Source organism: Schistocerca gregaria, chromosome 3, assembly GCF_023897955.1.
Source record: "Schistocerca gregaria isolate iqSchGreg1 chromosome 3, iqSchGreg1.2, whole genome shotgun sequence".
NCBI classification, from domain to species: Eukaryota; Metazoa; Arthropoda; class Insecta; order Orthoptera; family Acrididae; genus Schistocerca; species Schistocerca gregaria.
Genome location: NC_064922.1, coordinates 468,986,869 through 469,011,714, shown reverse-complemented (window position 1 = coordinate 469,011,714; position 24,846 = coordinate 468,986,869). Strand labels below are relative to the sequence as shown.

The 24,846-nt window shown below is 39.5% G+C and overlaps 1 protein-coding gene across 4 annotated transcripts in view; it reads right to left on the bottom strand.

Moving 5' to 3' along the window:
* Nucleotides 1–331: 331 nt before the first annotated feature.
* Nucleotides 332–24,846, bottom strand: part of LOC126355213 (peritrophin-1-like) — an 84,688-nt gene continuing 60,173 nt past the window's right edge. For 3 of the 4 annotated variants that reach the window (XM_050005470.1, XM_050005463.1, XM_050005471.1), the window contains exon 2: nt 332–684. In XM_050005470.1, the coding sequence (XP_049861427.1) occupies nt 461–684 (224 nt within the window). In that variant the 3' untranslated portion in view covers nt 332–460. Of the gene's footprint in view, nt 685–5,330; nt 5,414–24,846 lie in introns of those variants that run through there. The other variant, XM_050005469.1, reaches the window with a different exon arrangement.

Genomic DNA, 24,846 nt, shown 5'->3' with positions numbered 1-24,846 from the left:
CACTAAGCAACGCGAGGTCAATATTTCACCACCATTTTCGACAAAGTACATAATCGGCGCTTTGACCGCAATCATTAACTTGTTTCAATATCATCAAATATTAATGACACTTTTGTAGACCGCTACGGTCGCAGGTACGAATCCTGTCTCGGGCATGGATGTGTGCGATGACCTTAGGTTAGTTAGGTTTAAGTAGTTCTAAGTTCTAGGGGACTGGTGACGTCAGAAGTTGAGTCCCCTAGTGCTCAGAGCTATTTGAATCATTTGAACACTTTTCTATATCCCGCATTAAAGGACTTCGTAGTATTATTGTTTCCTAATAACAAGTCACTTTTATTTTATTTCCGTTTATTAAGAGTTAAATATTACACTAGAGTACAGTGTGAAACCAATTCGAATGCATTTAGAGTGTCATGTCAAGTAATGTGATATCACGGGGGAGATAATCATCCAGCGTTTCCTACTTCCTGGACTGGGGCCAGTCGCAGGTGTTGATGTTGGAGTTCCAGACGGTGCCAGTGGGGCAGGCCATGTGGACGGACCTGCCGTTGCTGCACTCGTAGAAGCTGCTGCTGTCGTTCTCGTCAGGGAAGAAGACGGGCGTGGAGCCGTCGTACTGCGGGCAGTTGGGGGCCGCCATCACCACGGCTGCCAGCACGCACACAGCCAGAAGAGAAGCCAGCACTGGAACAAAAAGAGTAGTCAGGTCTGGACTGGCGTAACCGTGGTGTGCATTGCACTTCTTTGCTAAGAAAACGTATAAACACACAGCTCAATAGCTCTGAGTAAGTATAAAAGTACCTCTGCTGATAACTGTGATACAAATGTTGATGTAAACATTTTTCCTCAGAGTTGACATTTAACCATGTATCACTTCTTATAAAGGTGGAAATATTAACTGAGAGGATGGTCATACAATCTACATCTACATCTACATCCATACTACTCAAGCCACCTGACGGTGTGTGGCGGAGGGTACCTTGACTACCTCTATCGGTTCTCCCTTCTATTCCAGTCTTGTATTGTTCATGGAAAGGAAGATTGTCGGTATGCCTGTGTGGGGGCTCTAATCTCTCTGATTTTATCCACATGGTCTCTTCGCGATATATGCGTAGGAGGGAGTAATATACTGCTTGCCTCCTCGGTGAAGGTATGTTCTCGAAATTTCAACAAAAGCCTATACCGTGCTACTGAGCGTCTCTCCTGCAGAGTCTTCCACTGGAGTTTATCTATCATCTCCGTAACGCTTTCGCGATTACTAAATGATCCTGTAACGAAGCTCGCTGCTCTCCGTTGGATCTTCTCTATCTCTTCTATCAACCCTGTCTGGTACGGATCCCACACTACTGACCAATATTCAAGCAGTGGGCGAACAAGCGTACTGTAACCTACTTCCTTTATTTTCAGATTCCATTTCCTTAGGATTCTTCCAATGAATCTCAGTCTGGCATCTGCTTTACCGACGATGAATTACATATGATCATTCCAATTTAAATCACTCCTAATGCGTACTCCCAGATAATTTATGGAATTAACTGCTTCCAGTTGCTGACCTACTACTTTGTAGCTAAATGATAAGGGATCTATCTTTCTATGTATTCGCAGCACATTACACTTGTCTACATTGAGATTCAATTGCCATTCCCTGCACCATGCGTCAATTCGTTGCACATCCTCATGCATTTCAGTACAATTTTCCATTGTTACAACCTCTCGATATACTAGAGCATCAAAAATCCTCAGTGAACTTCCGATGTTATCCACAATGTCATTTACATATATATTGTGAATAGCAACGGTCATACGACACTCCACTGCACACCTGAAGTCACTCTTACTTCGGAAGACTTCTCTCCATTAAGAATGACATGCTGGATTCTGTTATCTAGGAACTCTTCAATCCAATCACACAATTGGTCTCACAGTCCATATGCTCTTACTTTGTTCTTTAAACGACTGTGAGGAACTGTATCAAACGCCTTCCGGCAGTCAAGAAACACGGCATCTACCTGGGAAGCCATGTCTATGGCCCTCTGAGTCTCATGGACGAATAGAGCGATCTGTGTTTCACACGATAGTCTTTTTCGAAACCCTTGCTGATTCCTACAGAGTAGATTTCTAGTCTCCAGAAGAGTCATTATACTCGAACATGATACGTGTTCCAAAATTCTGGAACTGATCAACGTTAGAGATGTAGGTCTATAGTTATGCACATCTGTTCGACGTCCCGTCTTGAAAGCGGGGACGACCTGTACCTTTTTCCAGTCTTTTGGAATGCTACGCTCTCGTAGAGACCTACGGTACACCGTTGCAAGAAAGGGGCCAAGTTCCTTTGGTTACTCTGTGTAAGTTCCAGCAGCCCTTCCTCTTTTGAGCGATTTTAATTGTTGTTCTATCCCTCTGTCATCTATTTCGATATCTACCGTTTTGTCATTTGTGCGACAATCTAGAGAGGGATCTACAGTGCAGTCTACCTCTGTGAAGCAGCTTTGGAAAAGACAGTATTTTGGCCTTTAGTCTGTCGTCCTCTGTTTCAGTACCATTTTGGTCACAGAGTGTCTCGACATTTTGTTTCGATCCACCTACCGCTTTGACATAAGACCAAACTTTCTTAGGATTTTCTGCCAGGTCAGTACATAGAACTTTACTTTCTGATTCGTTGAACGCCACTCGTAATGCTCTCTTCACATTACATTTCGCTTCGTGCAATTTTTGTCTGCAAGGCTTTGGCTATGTTTATGTTTGCTCCCGTAGCAGTTTTCTAACTCAGTTGTTGTACCGCAGTGGCTCTTTTCCATCTCTTACGATCTTGTTTGGCGCAATCTCATCTAATAAATATTGTACGATGGTTTTTAACTTTGTCCACTGATCCTCAGCACTACCTGTACTTGAGAGCCGTCAAGTACTCTGAAATGTGCTTTTTGTCACTTTTGCTAAACAGAAAAATCTTCCTACCTTTTTTTAATATTTCTCTTTACGGTTGAAATCACCGATGCTGTAACCGCTTTATGATAACTGATTCCCTGTTCTGCGTTAACTGTTTCAAATATTTCGGGTCTGTTTGTCACCAGAAGGTCTAATACGTTATCGCCACGAGTCGTTTCTCTGTTTTACTGCTCAAGGGATTTATTCTAGTGTGCATAGATTTACATGTTTCCATTGCTTTCAGATATAATGAATACCGATATTGTAGTAATGTTAATACGATAAACAGTCTGAACTCCTTAGATTGCTTTCAGAATGGAGACAGACTTGGGAGTGTTATTTAAAGCAAAATTTTCGTTCAGTAAGACTGTCTGCATGATTTAAATCCTTTTTATGGTTTCATAACTCAGTTAGTAAAACCGGTACCACTATATGATCAATTTTTTGCTTGCCTGCCTGCCTGCCTATCTGTCCGTCCGTCTGTCATACTATTAATAATAGTATCAAGCTGACGTTCATGTCACATACTGAGCTGAATAGTCTCTTCGCAGTGTAAAATCCTGAAGCTTCAAAGTCACCACCATTTATGTCGCATGTCTTGGTATTCACAAACTCGCTCACCAATACGTATAGGGTACTTCCATTTGGCCTAGAATCATGAATTTTGGCAGATATAATATTTCACAGTACAACCAAAGGAAAAGAATCTTAATACCGTAAATTTGCTGCTAAGCCGCACGAAAAAACGTTTTTCTTTTCTTATCTGACTCCAAATCTGTCCGACTGTCAAGGCTACTTTTCCTCAGAAAAGACATGATCTGAAACTTATATCACGTATAAAGGTCTATAGTTCTTTGGCGATGAAATAAATGTAAGCTTCTAAGCCAATCCAACCAAAAGATACTACCATTCACGTCACACATCTGGATACTAGTGAACTCAGTCATCAAAACCTATAGGGTATATTCCGTTGACCTAATAAAATGAAATTTGGCAAGAAGCAACGTTTCATAGTAGAAGTAAAGGGGAAAAAATCAGAAAATCGTTGTAAGTAAATCACACGATAAAATATTTATTTTACCGTTTGCCATCCGACGTCAAACTTGAAATCAAAACAATTAGTAGTTCTGCATTCAGGCTGACTGGGCTGCAATCATAAAAGTCAAACATCAGGAAAAGAATGGATTTGTTGTTCATATGACGCGTTTCAGAATTTTTCCATCATTAGATATTCAGGAGCGATTACTGCATTAATCTGCGAATTTTTGTTTCACATACTGCTCGAAAATATGTGCGGGATGGCTCCTGGGTATCTGATGATGGCTAAATTCCGAAACGCGTCACATGAACAACGAAGTGATTCCTTGTGTGATGTTTGACTTTTACCACTTCGATCCATTCAACCTGAATGCAGAACTGTTGATTATTATAATTACGGTCGCTTGCATCCGGCAGTTACTGTATGCCACGTCTGTGTTGATTAAATTGAAATATTCTCAAAAATCTTGCAATCACCCGGGCAATCAATATCTTGTAAAAATCAATGTTGATATCAGGCAAAAGTGGCCGAGATTCTCATTCCCGAAATGAATGAACTGTCTACGTGCATAATTATGTTTCTACGAAACTCTCAGTGCGCCAGTCCTACGCGTACCTGACCACTTCTTTTATTCCTTTTCTTTTTAATAATTGTATCTGTCTGCCAATTATCCTAATATTCTCTTTTATTTGTCCCAGGATGACTTCCTTGTCACTATTAACGTCAACTACACTAAATCGCGAATCGTTGTTCCTTGTACGTCTGTATTTCAACTAGTTTATGTTTCTTATGTATGTGGTGCAACGATAACTGAAAGTGTCCCCAACAACATCATTGCTTCTGCTTCCATTATTAGTCAACAAAGTACATTATAAAAGACTTGCCTAGTAATATACCGTATATTTACATCAGAATAGTAAGTACCAATTTAAATTTCATAGCTCTACGACAAAAGAAATACAATTCTGATCAGGAGGTCTCTACATTGTGGTTAAATTCATAAAAACTGGGTTCTGTTAAAAAAAAATGTTGATCCCCGTTTCGCCATGGAATTTGAGAGTGACTGTCGCCTTCCTAAAATAACGAAATTTATTAATATAATTTACAGTCATGCGAGAAATCTAATGAGTGTCCAGTATATGTCTGACACACAGAAGCCGCAAGGCATTCCCTTGTATTCTAGCAGGTAAGTAGCAGTTGTTCATAGACTATTGTCTGAGAAATATTTTCTGCACAGTTCGCATGTAATACGCGTTTTACAGGTAATAATCACTGTTTTGCACACACGAAAGTTTAAAAAATGTTACAAGTGAGTATCGTCGGAACAACTTTTACTTTCCAACTTACAACAGGAATTTTCACTTACCTTTCATGATGGATAGTATGCAACACGTTCTGGGCGTCTTTAGTATTTAGAATATGCACAACAGTCTGGCATTGAGTCTTTATATGCGCACTAGAGCAGATAATCTGCCTCGTATCAATTTAGATGACAAAAAAGACCGCCTTGCGACAGTACATTAAGGGCGTTTCCCTTACACGATTTAGCTCTCAAGAGCTGTCAAAGATAAAACTGGCACAACGTCATGACCTACCCGAAATCATAACATTCCATGCGCTTCTTGGAAATGCGCTTGACAGCTACTTTCATTTCATTTCGTAAATCAGATTAGTACGTGAAAACAAAGTTCTTCCCGGCTATTCCGGCGTCATCGTCTGAAGACGTAAGGCTTTTTGGCGAAATACTTAGAAGTCGAAGAAAAATTTTCGTGTATTATTTACTCTGTACTGATTACAAATTTATACAGGATGCTCGGCAAGCAATCCCAAAGAAAGCAGGTGTTGACAGATGTGAAAATTACCGAACTATCAGTTTAATAAGTCACAGCTGCAAAATACTAACGCGAATTCTTTACAGACGAATGGAAAAACTAGTAGAAGCCGACCTCGGGGAACATCACTTTGGATTCCGTAGAAATGTTGGAACACGTGAGGCAATACTGAGCCTAGGACTTAAGGAGGGGCAAACCTATGTTTCTAGCATTTGTAGACTTAGAGAAAGCTTTTGACAATGTTGACTGGAATACTCTCTTTCAAATTCTGAAGGCGGCAAGGGTAAAATACAGGAAGCGAAAGGCTATTTACAATTTGTACAGAAACCAGATGGCAGTTATTAGAGTCGAAGGACATGAAAGGGAGGCAGTGGTTGGAAAGGGAGTGAGACAGGGTTGTAGTCTCTCCCCGATGTTATTCAATCTGTATATTGAGCAAGCAGTGAAGGAAACAAAAGAAAAATTCGGAGTAGGTATTAAAATCAATGGAGAAGAAATATTAACTTTGAGGTTCGCCGATGACATCGTAATTCTGTCAGAGACGGCAAAGGACTTGGAAGAGCAGTTGAATGGAATGGATAGTGTCTTGAAAGGAGGATATAAGATGAATATCAACAAAAGCAAAACGAGGATAATGGAATGTAGTCGAATTAAGTCGGGTGATGCTGAGAGAATTAGATTAGGAAATGAGACACTTAAAGTAGTAAAGGAGTTTTGTTATTTGGGGAACAAATTAACTGATGATGGTCGAAATAGAGAGGATATAAAATGCAGACTGGCAATGGCAAGGAAAGCGTTTCTGAAGAAGAGAAATTTATTAACATCGAGTATAGTTTTAAGTGTCAGTAAGTCATTTCTGAAAGTATTTGTATGGAAGCGAAACATGGACGATAAATAGTTTGGACAAGAAGAGAATAGAAGCTTTCGAAATGTGGTGCTACAGAAGAATGCTGAAGATTAGATGGGTAGACCACATAGCTAATGAGGAAGTACTGAATCGGATTGGGGAGAAGTTTGTGGCACAACTTGACCAGAAGAAGGGATCGGTTGGTAGGACATGTTCTGAGGCATCAAGGGATCACCAATTTAGTATTGGAGGGCAGCGTGGAGGGTAAAAATCTTAGAGGGAGACCAAGAGATGAATACACTAAGCAGATTCAGAAGGATGTAGGTTGCAGTAGGTACTGGGAGATGAAGAAGCTTTCACAGGATAGAGCAGCATGGAGACCTGCATCAAACCAGTCTCAGGACTGAAGACCACAACAACAACAACAGCTTGGCAGAATGGTCGGTGTCTATCGACCAAGTAACCATACCCTGACCTGCAAGAAACAGATAAAACCATTCTACATACACTTTTGTAATTATATATATATATATTATGTACTGCATACAAAAATTAATGGTGAACATAACCGTGAAACCTTGTTAGAGGTAGGTGCATGAATAAGTTTATCTCATTAAACAAAAATTAACATAATGTAGAAAATAAATATTACAAATCTAACTGAAGATCATAGGGTAATTCAGTCCTGAATTATCATAAAATGGGAAGGTTCTCAAGAAAAAAAGATCATATTATAAACGCCCAGACTGCTACTTGACGATGGAAACACAACTAAAGCCGTAAATCAATGTAGTGCGTATTACCTTAAAAAAAATTAATATACAAAAATATGAAGTGCAAAGTACTACAAGCAGAGTGAAAACATCGTAAGGCTGACGAGTTTATTGCAGCCAACACAGGTCGCTATCTCGGCACGCTGTCTAACTTCGTGATCCTTCTCAGCCGTTGAGTAGACGGCTCACGAGGAAGAGGTCTCGCTGTTACTTCAGTGTTGTACGAGGCAGCAAGTGTCAGCATCAGGATCATTTCTGCTTTCTAATGCACCGCACTTCAAGGTGTAACGTCAAAACATCTGGTCACTGGGGAAAATCCTTAAACAAATATTAAATTATAGTACTAACCAACGTTGCCCAGTTCTTTTAAAATTTGTTCTGAAGGAAATTTCTCTTTCTAAATACTTTCACTTCTTCTAGAACACCGAGCAGCCTTCCCTTGGGCACTGTATTTAACAAAAAAAGTGTGTGTTAAGTCTTAAGGGACTTAACTGCCAAGGTCATCAGTCTCTAAGCTTACACAGTACTCAACCTAAATTATCCTAATGACGAACACACACACCCAAGCCCGAGGGAGGACTCGAACCCCCGCGGGTCAGCCGCACAGTCCAAGACTGCAGCGCCTGAGAAAACTCGGCTAATCCCGCGCTGCTGTATTTAACACATCCCTTCTCATTTCTGCTGCTTAGTATTTATCCTCAGAAACGTGTGCCATAGACCACTTTCTTCTGGGAACGTGGACGCCCTTTCAAATGTGCCGCAAATGAACGAAGCACGTCATGCTAGTTACAGTTACTGCAGTTAATTTTATACATGCCTGACTTCACGAAGTTACCACGATTAAGTCCAGTTTTATAACAGATTAGTAATCCAAAAATACTGTTCATCTGAAAACGAACTATAAAGTTTGATTTCTTTGAAGAAGTAATTTTCTGTGAAATTTTGCCATTAGATGTTGCAATACAACAATGAGTATCTGTCTTTCGGCTACAGTCAGCGAGAGCCCTATCTCTGTTCATAGTGAATCATTTCGTTTTGGTAATTTTTGTATAAGTTTTATTGTTATCGGACATTATCAAACATTTTGTAGTCGTTCCTGCACAGACTTCTGTCAGTTTATGAAAATCTTTCTTTATTTCACTTTTTTATGACTGTAGGCGTACTAGGCGAGCAATCAGGAAGTTGAACAATGGTATTTATAGCGCTTACGGTAATATCGGTGCGTGTCGGTTTTCTGTTAATTCAAAAGACATGTTTATTCCGTATTCTCCACATAGTTGATATAGGTATCATTACGTCATGAGCGAAGTCTGCATAGTTTGTGCTAAGTTTCCATTTAAGTTAGTGATTTTTCTCAAGAAATTTGTACTCCGGATCAGTGAGGAATAGCTGCCACTGCGCCGTGCAGACGCCCGTCGCAGGACTCTTCTTCTGACGAAAAATTTTTCTGTTAAAGGGAAAATGATTCTGAGTTACTACCACTGCAAAATCTCTACTACACTTGTCAACAGAATTAAAGGACCACTTCTTCTAAACTCCCTAATTGTGTCCCACTAAAACTCATAAATCCCTATTTTTCTGTTATGATGCAGAAGCATGCCGCCCTGCGATGTCATCCTCGGGCTCAGTGACGCTTCGAACAGCAAGGTTCGACAGATCTCTGAAAATCACGTGACTCGTAAAGTGGATACATGATATTACGTTGCTACCAAATTTCGTTGCACTTCTGTCCGACATCGTGGATGTGTCAAATGATTGGAAGGCCGTTACAGTCCCATTTACCCACCTTCCACCTCTTGTTAGGACGTCTCTGCGGTGGAAGTCAGGACCATGTTTAAAAATGTTCAAATGTGTGTGAAATCTTATGGGACTCAACGGCTAAGGTGTCTCTAAGCTTGCACACTACTTAACCTAAACTATCCTAAGGACAAACACACACATCGATGTCCGAGGAAGGACTCGAACCTCCGCCGGGACCAGCCCCAGAGTCCTTGACTGCAGCGCCCATGATCGCTCGGCTAATCCCGCGCGGCAGGACCATGACATCCAGTGTTGAAATCGCTTGGTTTCCTTATAGGTGGCCGAGGAAACATTTCAGGCACACCGCCACTCAGCATCGAAACGGGAAAGCCTTAGGATGTGGCTAAAGGGACATCAATGAAACCACATCTCTGCTTGGGGCGCCGAACGTCACCGCAACCCTCCGTCGTGCAGTACGACCACCGTTTGAGCTATGAGAGCTATGGTGTACTGGGTGAAACCTAGTGATCGTTCAAGATCATTTGACGAAATGTGAACATGATACAAAGCAGCAAAGAGGTCTTATGTATTTTTCAGTATTTCTATTTCATGTCCTTTTGTGACTTGCTCACGGAACGACGCGACATTGCCACATGCAAGAATGAAGCGGCTAAGGGTGGCTTCACGTCCTTCTACACCCCCCCCCCCCCAACCCCCCATCCCGCGGTTCCACAAAACCCTCGGTGGCATCCATCCCAATTTATTGAAAATATCATAGTTTATATTTGCAGAATAAATCTGCAATGTAGCCCAAAGCAACTGCGGATAGGTAACGACACACTTACATGGCAAATTGCTGCCCTCAGGCGCGTAGGAGTAATTCGCAGCTATTCTCAGTAAAGGCACATTCTTAAAATAATTGGTAAATATGGGTGGGTGCCACCGAAGGTTCTGCCGAACTTCATAGTCTTAGAACGACTTTTTGCCATTTTATTCACTCGAGTGCCAATGTCGCACCACTTCATGATCACGACAGAGAATGGTGTGAAACAAGAACACTGCTTGGAATAAACTGAATTTTTGTCATAGGGTTTAAACGGTTCCTAGTGGTTCCACCTTGTACACCATACTAAAAATTGCTATCGCACTCCATTCCAAAAGAGTGATATCAATTTCACTGAGTTTCCCAGCCCCATAATGTCCTTCGAGAAGTGTTCAGCCACCCAAAAGGAGTCAACACTGCCAAACGTACTGAAGAACGTCGTCTTACTTCATCAACAGAAGCAGCAAAAAAGAATTTTATTAACTGATCCGCCACTACCAATTACATGAATGCAATTGAAAGCGATTGTGTACTAAACCCTACGTCATGAAAATAAACGAATGTAAATGCGAGTGCATACTCGGAAAAGTTTTACGAATTAATTAAAAAAGTTATTGTATCTCTTAAGTGTACCTTTAACAGAAAACTGTTTTTTGTTTCCAGAACAATATCATATCATTGCCTCCCCGTTCGAATCATTCCATTTTTCTTTCCGCTACCTTCTGTACTACATTGTAGTAGACCTTTCTAGATATTGTCCAGGTGTCATCGAACAATATTACTTGGCAGTGACACAGTTTTGCAGCATCTTTTATTGTAATAGTATACAAAGTCCTAGTACTAGGCGACAAAGTAGGGCCTATGTGAATATATAATTTATGTATGGAAAGTAAGGTAGAAAAATGTCACATGAATTCAAGATAATAAAAACACAACAAAAACATAGAAAGAAAGTTACATTTTTAGTCTTGTCTTGGTATTTGAGGGTAGCAAATTCTGCACTGGGATCTAGCTGTAGATGGTTCACCCGAGCAGAACAGGAAAACTGTAATAGCAACATTCTGCACAATTTAGTTAGCTGTAGCTAATTGGATTTTTTTTACTTAAGTGAATTTTAGCAGTTGCATTTGTTTACATAACATCTATGTCCCCTTCTTGAACATAGAACTACGTATTGTTTTTGTAATTTCGTAATAAACCTTGTTATGTATTTGGAATATAATTCAAGCTTAATAGGTGAGCAATACTAACTGGAGGGATTATTATCAGTTTTTATAGTCAGAAATGCATTCTGAAATCGAAAGGGATTTACGTACTCGAACTGGATGTAGGTTGGACAATTAGGAAATGTTGACTACAAAATCTGAAAACATACAGGAAAGTGCAGCTATGCAGATCCTCCAGACAAGGTGTCAGGTATGTTGTCTAGAATTGAATCGATATCAGACGTAGTCAGAAGAAAATCAGATCAGTAAGGAACAAAACCAAGCAGCTGAATAAATAAATACCACAGATTACAAAATAGCTAGGACTGGCCAAATCAAAGCTGAGGGAAACCACTCACCTTGTGAGCGAGCTTAAATTCATCAAACCTTTTGCAAGTTCGTGTATACCTCAAAGAATAAATAATATCAGAGACGAAATAGAAAAACACGTTAATGAGGAACATGCTAAACAGGTTTCTGCGATGATAGAAGAGACATCCAAGTGGACCATGTGAAAGAATAAAGAAGTAACTGAAACAATCAGTGACAAAGTATCTGCTCTATAGCAAACGCAAAATGAACGTATTTGAAAATGGTGCCAGGATCAGACTAAACAAATTCACAGCGATATCGGAACGGCGTTCCACAATCATTAAAGAAGTATAAAAGCATGGGTTTCCAAGCGGTTACAAAACGGTTATATAAAATTGATAAGAGCCACAATGGACACGTTGGAAACGTCAGCATCGAACTGCAATCCGTGGACCGTGAGATAATAGAACTGAAAAATAACATGCGGTTTTTGGACTCCCGCACATCTACATTCGATAGAGATAGTGCATCTATCATATGCTTCACTTAAACAAAATTAATCATAGTCATTTGGTTGCCACTAATGAACAAAGCTATGTCAGAGCAGCCAATGTATAATATTGATTTATCACTCGTATTATGGAGGAAAACGTACTCGAACTATGGTAGTTCACGACAACTGCACCAGGACAACATGAACTCCACCCCGCGGTGAACAATTAATCTTTTCGCGTCATTCCATGTAGCTCGAACGATATTCAAGGAATTGAGTTTTGTGACAAGATATATGACAGCTGTTCCGCATTGTTGGCCACCGGCCAGGCAAATTAGCCCCAGTGTGCTAGTCAAAGGGGTTGTGAGACACGCTAGAATAATGGCGTGGACGTGAGAGACGAGTTGCAAAATGTTGTACGCCTTTCGAATGCAATCAGAAGCGATTGGAATTGTGAAGCAGGTAAATCAATTGATACGCAAGGGAAACATTGAACAGTGAAAACGTCCTAACCGCTACAAACTACCGCTATCAACATTTTGGAAATCCCCCTCGAGTAAAAAGTGGAGGCAGCTGCGTGATAGTATTCTTTGGCGTATTTCGTAAATATTTACAGCTGGATGCAGTCAGTAACGTGACGCGTACGTCTCTAATTTGATGCCTACAATCAGATAATTTTGTGAGCATTCATAAACGTGAAGCATTTCTCTCAGACAATGGTACACAATTTACGATAGAAAAGCGGAAAACCTTTATTAGAAACAACTGAAGACACTAAGGTGTAAATTCCAAGATATCGTCCAGAATGAAAGTCATTTCGGTGACATTTCCGTGAACCCTCTTGATTTATGTGCACATACGTATTATAAAGCACAATACTAAGTGAATGGCTAACATTCTTGGAACTGAAACTTAATGGCATATTAAAACTGTGTGCCGGACCGAGACTCGAACTCGGGACCTTTGCTTTTCGCGGGCAAGTGTTCTACCAACGGAGCTACCCAAGCACGACTCACGCCCCGTCCTCGCAGCTTTACTTCTGCCAGTATCTCGTCTCCTACCTTCCAAACTTTACAGAAGCTATCCTGGAACCCTGCAGAACTAGCACTCCTGAAAGAAAGGATATTGCGGAGACATGGCTTAGCCCCAGCCTGGGGGATGTTCCCAGAATGAGATTTTCACTCTGCAGCGGAGTGTGCGCTGATATGATACTTCCTGGCAGATTAAAACTGTGTGCCGGACAGAGACTCGAACTCGGGACCTTTGCCTTTCGCGGACAAGTGTTCTACCAACTGAGCTACCCAAGCATGACTCACGCCCCGTCCTGACAGCTTTACTTCTGCCAGTATCTCGTCTCCTACCTTCCAAGCTCTCCTGCGAACCCTGCAAAACTAGCACTGCTGAAAGAAAGTATATTGCGGAGATACACTGTGCTGAGGGAATCCCTGTGCTCTAGGATTGAGTGATGGAAAGAAGTTACTGTCTTGAATGTTGAGCCTTGTACCAGCGATGTGTTATCAGACATTGTGAACAGAATGTGCCAGTTGAGGTACGAGACTAAAGACTTAACAAACGAATGGAAAACAGACTCCTCCTCTCTCTCTCTCTCTCTCTCTCTCTCTCTCTCTGTATATATATATATATATATATATATATATATATATATATATATATATATATATATTAGATGGTAAGGAATCACAGAGCCCTACACGAAATGGTGCATATTGAGTCCTACGTAATGGCGAAGAGCAGGAGCTAAAGGTCTGTGTTGCGACTATATTGACGTCTTCTTAGGTCGATGTTAAAAAAAAGTGCTTTTAGCACTATGGGACTTAACTTCTGAATTCGTTAGTCCCCTAGAACGTAAAACTACTTTAACCTAACTAACCTAAGGACATCGCGCACATCCATGCCCGAGGCAGGATTCGAACCTGCGACCGTAGCGGTCACGCGATTCCAGACTGTAGCGCCTAGAACCACTCGGTCACTACGGCTGGCTGTCGATGTTCCAATCAATGCGACTTGCTTCTAATGTTTGTATCTTTCCCCATGTCGAGATCGAGAAAGAAAGCATATTTATGGTGACATGATTGGCCATCCACAAACGCGGTGGAGTATTTTGTGATGTTGACGTTAGGACGAGCTGACCGCAATCGCAAGGACGTGTTTATTGAAAATTTAGAGGTATGCGTGAGAATTATGGAATAGAAGGGACATATTAGTTTATTGGCTGCAAGAGAAGCGGGTTTCGACACTTAAAGTCGATGTATTTAGTTACAGATTTCTTATCATTCATTGCTACTTAACAGGAAAACTAACAATGAGAAGAGAGTATTATTACAGTAAGACAGTAGACACATATTGGCAAAACATTACAACATGTGTGAAGAGGAGTATAAGATATCAGAGGAGATTAGTAAGATATAAGATTAGTAAGGTACAGTATATCATCAATGGCGGTTGTATAAGTTAATTATAAATTTGTAGCTTAATTATGTGTAGGCTGAATAACGGCAACACTCAAAAAAAAATTTTTTTTGGTACGATGTGTTTGTTCACATGATAATAAACAACCAGACAAAGGTACAGGGAGGAGCCAGCACTAAGAAGAGCAGAGGAGAATATTGATAACTAACATATGGATTATGCTGTACAGTAATAGCATGGGATACTGGGCAAATGCTAAGTCCACTAATCCAGATGATGTATGAACAACTTTGATTCCTTGTCACTCCATTTCCCAAAGATGAATGAATTGATGAATGAGTTTGATAGTATCTTTCTGTACAGACTTATATAGAGAACAGAATTTTAGAAAAAGAGTTTTTGTAAATCTTGTTTTGCAGGAATCAAATATTTTTTTTGTAAAGTTATTTTTATGCTTTCCTATAAATATGAAGATCTGAATGAATTGAAAAGGTAAATGTATTCTTTTCGATAAATAAGCTTTTACTGTCATATAGTCACTTATGTATGTCAGTGCAGTCATTGGGAATAAGACACTGGCTTTGGTGTGAGCAGTGAGTCATCGGAACGTGGGTGAGACAGTTGAAAACAAAAGTTTTCACCGAGACGGAGGAACTGCCAGCTGGAGTGGACAAACGTCGCAGAGGGGTGAAAGTGGTTCTGGAACTGACACACGTCACCCTTGTGGAAGTGCGGCCATCGTGACATTTGGGAAATAGCACCGCATCTACCTGCTGGGGGTGGTCGAAAGAGACGGCCTGCTGGGGTCATTGTGACAGAGCTGAAAGGGTCAATAGCTTAAAAGAAGTTTTAGGAAGTTGCTTCATTTGCTTGTAACATTTTGTCGTCTGTTCACTAACACTGCATTATCCCACTATGGACAAGTAGGTCAACAGCTTCTTCAACGCACAAGTCATTGACATACACAACTCTTTACAAATCCCCTCATAAATGCCGACTCTTTGCAGGCATGTATTCTCTCGGAATTCTACATGATCGTGAGTAAGATATTCTGAAATCCACCTAACTTCTTGATTTATGGGCCCAATGTGTCGCAATTAACAGACGAGGCAAGCAAGAAGAGAAATAAGTTACAAGACACAAATACGGAAGAGGAAAGACAGAAGTAAAGGGAAGTTAAAAGACAGAAAAAAAAAATTGGAGCAGTTGGATGGTTAATACACCATGAAAATACATAATGAGTTTATATACCTGCTTTCATAAAATATATCACTTCAGAGACCCACAGCAAATTGCTGACAAAGTCATTTCAACAGACAGGTATGTCAAAAGGCACTCTCTTCCCAATAGTCACAGCTCTCATGTCCACTTTAACATACTCTCAACACGCTAAGGCGACGAAAGTCCAGTCATAGAAATGATCGACACGAATGTGCAACCACAGTCAGTCATGCACGAGTTTGAGCGACTGACACAACCAGTCTACAAATCAGCAACGACGAGAGGGCAACGCTGGGGGACCATCTTACACACAATCGCACCAGCAATGCTCGCAATACTCTCCGCTAGCACAGTAATTGTGCCTTAGCTCCTCACGTGAGTTCAGCTAAGACAAATGCCGACGTTAGCGTCCAGTGACAGTGGTATATGAAGCGAGTGCTTGGTTTGTTTGTTCCGCCAGCTGGGTGCAATGATCAGTGTGCACCTTTTACAGTTAACCCACAAATCAAACACGAGTTTACCTTTTTTATCAGCGTCTCCTTGCACAGTCAGAAACAGTTTTTTATTGATTTCTATAAATACTTAGATCTGAAATGTTTTTAAGAGATACATTTATTTTCTATGCATGTATCATGTCCTATAATTGTTCAGAGTATGCATTAAAGTGTTCAAAACACGATAAATGCATGCCACCAATTTGAGATATCAACAGTATGGGAATTGTTAAACAAGTGGATCATTAGTGAGACGATACACTAGATTTGCCTTCGCTTTGAAATAAGTACATATAATGATGATACGAAGTCATGTACTATAAACCTTAAATTGTGATCACTGATGCTCATATGCTTCTGCCAAGTTTTGTTGTATTACGTGATCTTAGACGGATATTGTTTTGTCTAGCATGACATTTCTAGTATCCTGATTTCAAAAAGGATATGGCAGGAGGCTCCCATAGGGAACAGTAAAAGACCTAAATCATTTGCTTAAAAACTGTTGCTAGATTTATATTAAAAACTGCAGAGCAGTAGTTCTAAACCAAGGCGCACAAATGGCATGTATGTACAGACTCCTGGCCGGCTGGAGTGGCCGAGCGGTTCTAGACTCTGCAGTCAGGAACCGCGCGCCCGCAACGGCCTCAGGTTCGAATTCTGCCTGGGGCATGGATGTGTGTTATGTCCTTAGGTTAGTTAGGTTTAAGTAGTTCTAAGTTCTAGGGGGCTGATGACCTCAGAAGTTAAGTCCCAGCTCAGAACCATTTGAACCATTTTTGTACAGACTCCTATCAAATATTGTAAGGATTTGGCTGGTAAGGGGGGTAATAACAATAATTTTTATTAGGAACTATATTTATGGTCAAGAGGATTTTCTACTGCATCAAACATCAACACTGCTATTATTTGATCACAGCCAAAAATCAGTTGATAAGGAGAGAGTAATGTAAGGATCGGATTTTTGTTTGTCTTACATCAAGCAATTAGAACAGCACTTTCATTTTAATTGCGAAAAGACATCGAATACAAGTTATTTAAAACACTGACATATACGGGCAATGCGGATGACATTGTAATCTCCTATACTGCAGCATCATGGGATAACTGGCAGTCAGAAATGTTTTTGCCAAGAACGACAGGAGGCATTGTGAACTAGCGTGGTAGGGGCGGAACATTTTCATTGCACGGGCTTCCTCGCTGTGGTGTCACTAGGGTCGGCCACGTTCCGAAGTACAACAGGGGACGCAGGCCCTTCGGCTGAAAGCCTTCTCTTAGCAATACACATTTATATGGGCTGGGGTCATGACAGTCTCCGTAAAGTAGAGTAGAAAACGAAACCTGATGCGGAGGAACGGCTCCATCCCAGCCGTAATCCAGCGTCCGAAGCCTAAATTGAAACGAAAATAAACGTATTCACTCTTCCGGAAAACTAGGCAGATGGAGTTTTGCTGGAAGTTTCCACTCGACTGCTACGTGCTTCAGCACGGATTGGCAGAAGGCTATATGATTTGAAGTAGGAAGGGGTACTCGTTTAGAGACGAGCCCTGTGCCTGAACAGGAAAGTCCAATCCTTCTGCAACTCTTATCCAACAGCGAAGCTGTGAGTTTTTGTGAAAAGCCAGTCGGGATCTCAGGCTCCTCCGTGAGCACAGAGGACGTGTGTCTGTGTGCGCCATCTTTTGCGCAATGGAGAGGCACTTAGACTCTGATTGATTATTGAGTAGACGTACTAGCGAGTCTCTGTGAATACTTTAATCACCACTGTGTAAACACAGTGAGGGGAAATTAAAATGCTCTAACAGCAGTCGGATATTTTACGTAGTTTCTGTTCTCGCGTGCTTGTAGTGAGACTCTAGCCAGTGGAAAATCAGGTGGTCTCACTCGCACATCGGGTGATACCAGAGCAGTTCCCAGGGAGGAGTATTACGGACAATATTAGTCCAAGCGAGTAGGCAGGTTTCAAGCGACCGTCCACCTACGGAAGAGGAGATACAGTCAGACAATTAGAAGAGGCGTTTTCACTGTCATTTTGGATATGGTGCTGCCGCAACTCGGCAGACTATAGGGCCTTAAGTCAGTAAAAGCGTTGAGTTCCATGTCATTGTGCTGTATTCAAAAGCTGTGATATTCATTTGGGAGTTGTCAACAATAATTTTCTGAGTTTGTGACCTCATTGTGAAAACCTAAAAGTACGACTTTTTGGTCACTTGCAAAAGTAGTTTTACACGTTGACAATCCGATCAAACACAAAACAAGTTAACTGACCGTGACAATAGCCGCAGAAACCTACGTTTACATTTGGGAGTTGATTGCTTTTTTTGCTATAATTCGTTGGCATCCTTTTTATCAGTGTTTAGTCTCTTTGCGCTGTGCAATTTGTTTAAGAGGACAAGTTCAATATGAATTAATACCAGGCTAAACTGAGAGATGAAGATTGGGATACTCCTGTCTATCGAAAAGTTTAATTGCATCAATAAATGATGGTGAAAATTTTGTAAATATTTGTATATAAATTTGTTTTTCCCATTTTATAATTTATCATAACCCTCCCTGAGTGAAGAAAGCCTTGAGGTGATGGAAAGACAATGGGGAATTTTATAGATGAGATGATAAATGGAAAGATTGAGATTACTGGAATGGATAAAATTTGGTGTAAAGTGTTTATGTGGCCGCAGTACTTTGGATGTGAAGTGAAGGGTGATTTATGACCAAGTTTGTGTGATTGGGAGAGAACCGCTATGCTTTGGTGGATCTGTCTGATGTAACGTAATGCATAAAGAAAAAAAAGAAAGAAAGAAAACTGCATGACGAACTAAATCATTAACATACTGTTTCCGAGTTACCAACCAAATGAATCCTATACCATATCTGCAAAACTTTAAAGTTGTAATAATTCATCGTAAACAAGATTTAAGGACAAACTAAGGATAAATTATTATGTCAGAGGGTTGAGTAATGAAAGAACCAGATCGCATAGTTATATGATGTTGTGGAATTGAATTCTGACTGAATCACTAGTTCACATCATTAGACATAACCTTGACACAATAATAATAGCTGTGTACATGTGGTTGTATTTTGACTTATTGGAGGAACAAGTATTATAATATTTAGTGTTAATATGACTGATTCTGGGTGTGACATAATGATAAAGTAAATCAATACTTTGAATATATTGATAGTAATTGTGAGCATGAGAGAGGAGTGTATATTTGTGTATACTTGTATACAGGGGAGATAGGGAGAGTTTTAGATTTAGTGAATCAAAATTTATGAAGTAAGTTTTTTTTTATTTATCAGTAACCATTTTCCACGCAAAAATGAGAAGATGGATTTTCTTGAATTACAGCGCCAACTATCAAGAACCAAAAAAAAATGTTTAAGACAAAATGTAGGTAGTTTTCTACGTAAAACGTGATTTTGCAATAAAAAATTGGGTTCCTGTTTGAAAATTTAAAGTGGCCTCTCGCACCCACTCGGATGGGGGGCTAATTTTAGCACCAGCAGACATCCCCCTCGAAAATAATTAACTTTCGGTTCTACACATATTATCGTGTGAAGCTTATTTGTCGAGTTATTCTGATTTGTTAACTTAAAATTTACACTTCTTCACTACTGATTTCCAAAACTTTTTTAAGGGCGCACAACGAACAAAATACCATAGCTAGAAATGCATATGGGAGACGACACAGATTAGTGGATGTGTTTTGAACCATGGAGGGGCATGATCCGCACACACCAAAACTGGTCAGCATACCGCACAGTTATGACAAGTGACTGCAGTTGCACTATTCACTTGAAGCTGCTTCCTGATGGAGACCCGTGTGTCAAAGCTTAAGCTGATGACAATGTTTGGGATGGTTCCAGAAGGTGATCCCTGGCCTTACGTGAGCCGCCATGCGACCGCAATCTGCTGTTGCTGCTTGCAGGAAGTCTTCCTGCTTCGCCACCCCACCAACGAGCGATCGACGACAGTGTCATTCAAAGATGCACTGTTTGCAATGAAAAGAGATACTTCAAGTAGCGCGTCGACTACTTTAATACCCAGACCTTTCATGCAAAAAGAACAATATGATTCTGCAGTGCCACACCAATGGACATGTAAATTGTTGTTGTGTGAAAGCAAATGTCTGACCACCAGCTTTGTATCAACACTGGTCACAGCAGATAACATTAAAAGCAGAAGGACATCAAACCCTCAATATTTAATGGACGTTACTTAGTTGATTCATAGTCTGCAACTGAAGATTTCAATGTAGCCAGCTATGGTATGATCAAAGACCTGAACTTACATAACCAGATGAAGATCACATCCCTGTCAATAATTCAGTTTTGACTAATTTGTGTGCGTGAATAAGACATTGTGGACACACTGTGGACGGTCATATATCGCAACCAGGTTGTCTTAGGACACTACTACGATTGTTATGAGTGCTACTAAGAAGTGAACAGACATCGAATACATTGATTTGCGACCATTACACCACGTACATCTCATACCTAGATTTTTACACTAAGCTTCTTGTGTGACAAACTAATTCTCACTCGAACTGATGTTAGTTTTTCTTTTTTTCTGCAATGATTTTTCAGGAACGATGGCCAGCAAGAGCATAGCGTATTTGACATAGAATTATGCTGCATAAGTAGGTCATACAAATAAATGTTATAATTGATTTTGCAATCATGTTCTACTTACACTTGATAGTTATGGTATTTTGTTGAATAACTGATTTGTGGGTATGTTAAACTCCAATAAAAATAATTTAAAGCTACAATATTAATCGAAATCGTATTTACAAACTTCCACATTGAGTCACAAACAGTGACACAAGAGTTTCACATAAAGAGTTATGATGTGATTTTTGAGCCTCAACGGTTATAGATTTTCATGATTTTGCAATTCTGTAGAGATTTTACTGTGTGTAAATACTACCTTGTATAAGTGTTTAGCATTGTGATTTCTTTTATGATGATTTATACTTCAAGATTTTTTTAACCTATTTATTTTATCTTGTGTTGTGTAGATTTTTTCTTACGCCATGTGACAAAGTTTTAATTTATATCACGCTAATAGTTACCATTTGCTTTGTGACAACATGGACAGAGTAAACATCGTATTATTTGGAGTGTGAATAAAACCCAACAATGGCTCTCGGACCCAATGTACCTTTTCTAGCATAAACAACTTCATCTGAGGCCCTCTGATCACCTCTGAGTGCCACCACCAGAGCCGATGTGTCGAGGAACTTAGGGAAAGTTCGGAATGATCTGTACTTTACCTTTGACAAGAGTCGTTGGTTCCGCCAGCGACTGATTTTGGAGCCATTTCAGCCTCCACTTACAACACTACAGTGAGCTCGAGCGCCAACCACGACACGATGTGTAGGAAAACTAAAATCATTTTATAACGTTTCAGTCACTTCAAGCTTCAATTTGAAGACTTATCCCTCGAATCAGTGAACAGTCTCCTTTCAAATAGAACCACAGGTGTGAGGTATTCCCTTCTTAAGTACTATCTGTTTTCAGTTAAAGCCACCACAGTCAATTGGCACTTTGCAGATACAATTAATACACTTCCATGATAGTTAGCATCATCTCTTAATCCTGCATCAGATATGCCAAGATCTTATTACATTAACGTTGCCACTGTTTATTAGTTGTTTTGTCAATAACTTTCTCACAATAAATCAAGGTAATTTTGATTCGAGCTTGATTTAGTAGTGATAAGTTTCCTCGTTCATTATTGTAAAGGGAACGCAAAATTTTTACTCCTGTCAGGCTTACAAGTCATTTAAATGCTTGTTATATTGTATAATTGACATGATCTAGTATGACTTATTGTTCAGCACAGCATTATTAGACATCTTTGTGTTAAAAGGTAAGGTATTCTTCATGTTAGAAAATAAGATATTTTTCATGTGTTAACGTAATAATGGTTTAGATAGTAGTTATGGATCCCACATAATCGTAGTTGAACAATATCCCTTTGTATGCATACGAACTGTACGATTTGGGCATACGACAGGAAGGAAATAGATCTCTTTTGTAATTCTTATGTGCGTCAAGAGCTAATGAACTTTTATAAAGTATCTACCAGTGTTTTTGGTATCGTTCTCTGATCGGAGAAGATATTGCTCTGCTTTTCCTTTTAATAATTTTTTGCCAGTAATTTTCGCGAACAAGCTAAAAGTTTCCCTGTGAAGGATAGCTGTATCTGTACTAAGGGTCATGATTTCCTAGATCCAACTTTCAACCATGTAGTGAAATACGTGATATGTGGTTTCCTATGGAAAATAAGTACTTTGGATAAGAGAAGGTGAAGTTGCAGATTTGTAGATAAGTTGGTTTTACCTGCTTAATTTTTACGGATCAATCTGCTTTTTGTTCTGGACTAAAAATTCTAATTACGTATGTATGTAGGGATTGTGATGTATTTTTTAAAAGTGTACACTGGTCATGCATGTGTACATATCTGTGCTGCCAGTGTGAAGAGCTTTTAGACGACATAATTTGTAGTGTGAGCTCTGTGGGTTGAAAACTAACTGGAAGTTTGTAATCGGTGATGACGTTCGAACACTCTCCAGCGCGACGAAGCTGATCACTTACCCCGAAATTTATACTCTCGTTTCGTCTCTGTCGTGGAGTCGCTTAACTTCAACAGTGTGTCTAGAAATACTGTATCTTCATGAATTTAAGGGAGTTATGGACCGGTGTTCTACCAAGTACTCCAAAAGTGGTCGCGAGAAATTAGTCGCTAATGTGAATATGAGATATGAAACGTACGGTGATATGGAAATACAGTGAGCTGTCTGTGATTCAGGCTGTAAATTATTTACTAAATAACGTTACTGACCTTAAAGTAACTATCCAACGGTTTCTAGGAAAATTTCAATCTTTTTTTTCTTTTTTTCTTTTAGCAGTGTATATTACACCTTGAGGCTAATCACACTTTTAGCAACTATTGTTTTATCTTTTTTGTCACTTGTTGCATTGAGCTCTTCTTTCTATACAAACTGTAGTTAACTACTTAGAAGTTCTATATCTCTGCCAGGCTAATGAAAAAATAAATTAAATTAGAAAACAATGACAGAAACTTAGTAGGCAGGAAGAGATCCAAACTGAATAATTTCTATTTACGTTGGGGCAACGTAGCATCCCTGTCCTTTCTGCCACCAACGAGCAACACATCTTGTCTATAACCAAATATTAATTACATTTTACTGTGCTAAAGAGGGGCAGAGTTTCGCGTTATTTTCTATGCATTCATTAGTGTCCCTATTTTCTAGTTTGGAATCGATGCCAGAGAAATTAGTTCTTGTTTGTCGGTGAAATCAATAGTTATAAGTACGAACATGAAAGCTGCATAGAACTTAACATTACTATAAGACAAAAAAGTTTGTAAACTCAGTGCACACCCGGTATTATTTTATGAAGTAACTAAAGCAAAGGAAAAGTTGTTTGGGGAAGTTATACTGCCTCTTCTGTCTGATATTAATACAAAACTTTTATCTATCCAGAACCATCTTCGCAGACGCCTATAGAAGTGCTTCGTTCTTGCAGTATTCCCGGTCCTCAGTTAGAGACTACATGGTACATAACTATATAATTTCTATGGGACATAGAAGGTAGAAACAATATCATACTTCTCAAAATTATTAAAAGGACAAAACAAGTCGATGAAATACTATTATAAACGGAGACTTTGTGAAAAATTGTACATGTAAAAGAAATGGTCATTGATACTAACACCAGATATTAATCGTTGAAAATAATTACTTGCTTGTCTTGATTCCATTGAGGCCTGTTATTAATTTCGTGAATGCACCATCATACCATGAAACAAAATACACGAACATAATCACAATGCAACATCATGAACTGAAAAACAGCAGGTCAGTGTAAAACACAAATGAACCCATAACACAAATAGAAGACTTACACATCCCACAAACAGCTTCACTCATCTATTTTGACAAAGAGGACATCTACATTTCAATACCCACTGCAGACACAGTAAAACTAATTGAAGAAAACTTACTGACATACAAGAAACTACCTGCAGGCAAAATTAATGAAATAACTAAAACCCTCAAAGCAATCACATCCCAAAATTACTTTGAATTTGAAAAGGAATTTTACTTACAAGAAGATGGGCTTCCAATGGAATCCCCAGTTTCAGGAACACTATCAAACATATTCATCAACCACATAGAAAACACAGTCATTGATACAGTCATCACAAAGAAAGGATGCAAAACTATTTACTGGTACAGATATATGGACGACATAATCTGTATGGTAGATGAACCAACAGAGAAAATTTATAAACTTCATACAGATATAAGCAACATACATAAAAATATTCAATTTACCATGGAAAAAGAAACAAAAAAGCAAATACAGTTCTTGGACATAACAATAAAGAGAGACAACAATAAACACACATTTAACACCTTCAGAAAGCCAACAGCCACAGACATAATTATAAATGCTTCATCCAACCACCCACAAAATCAAAAATTAGCGGCCATAGGACACATGTTACACAGCCTAATAACATTCCACTCAGCAAAGAAAACTTCGAAAAAGAATTACAAACAGTACATCTCATAGCCACAAACAATGGTCACAGCACTCATATAGTACAAAAAATCAATCAAAAAATTAAAACATAACTAAAGAAATGCCAAAACAAGCAGAGAGCACAGAAAC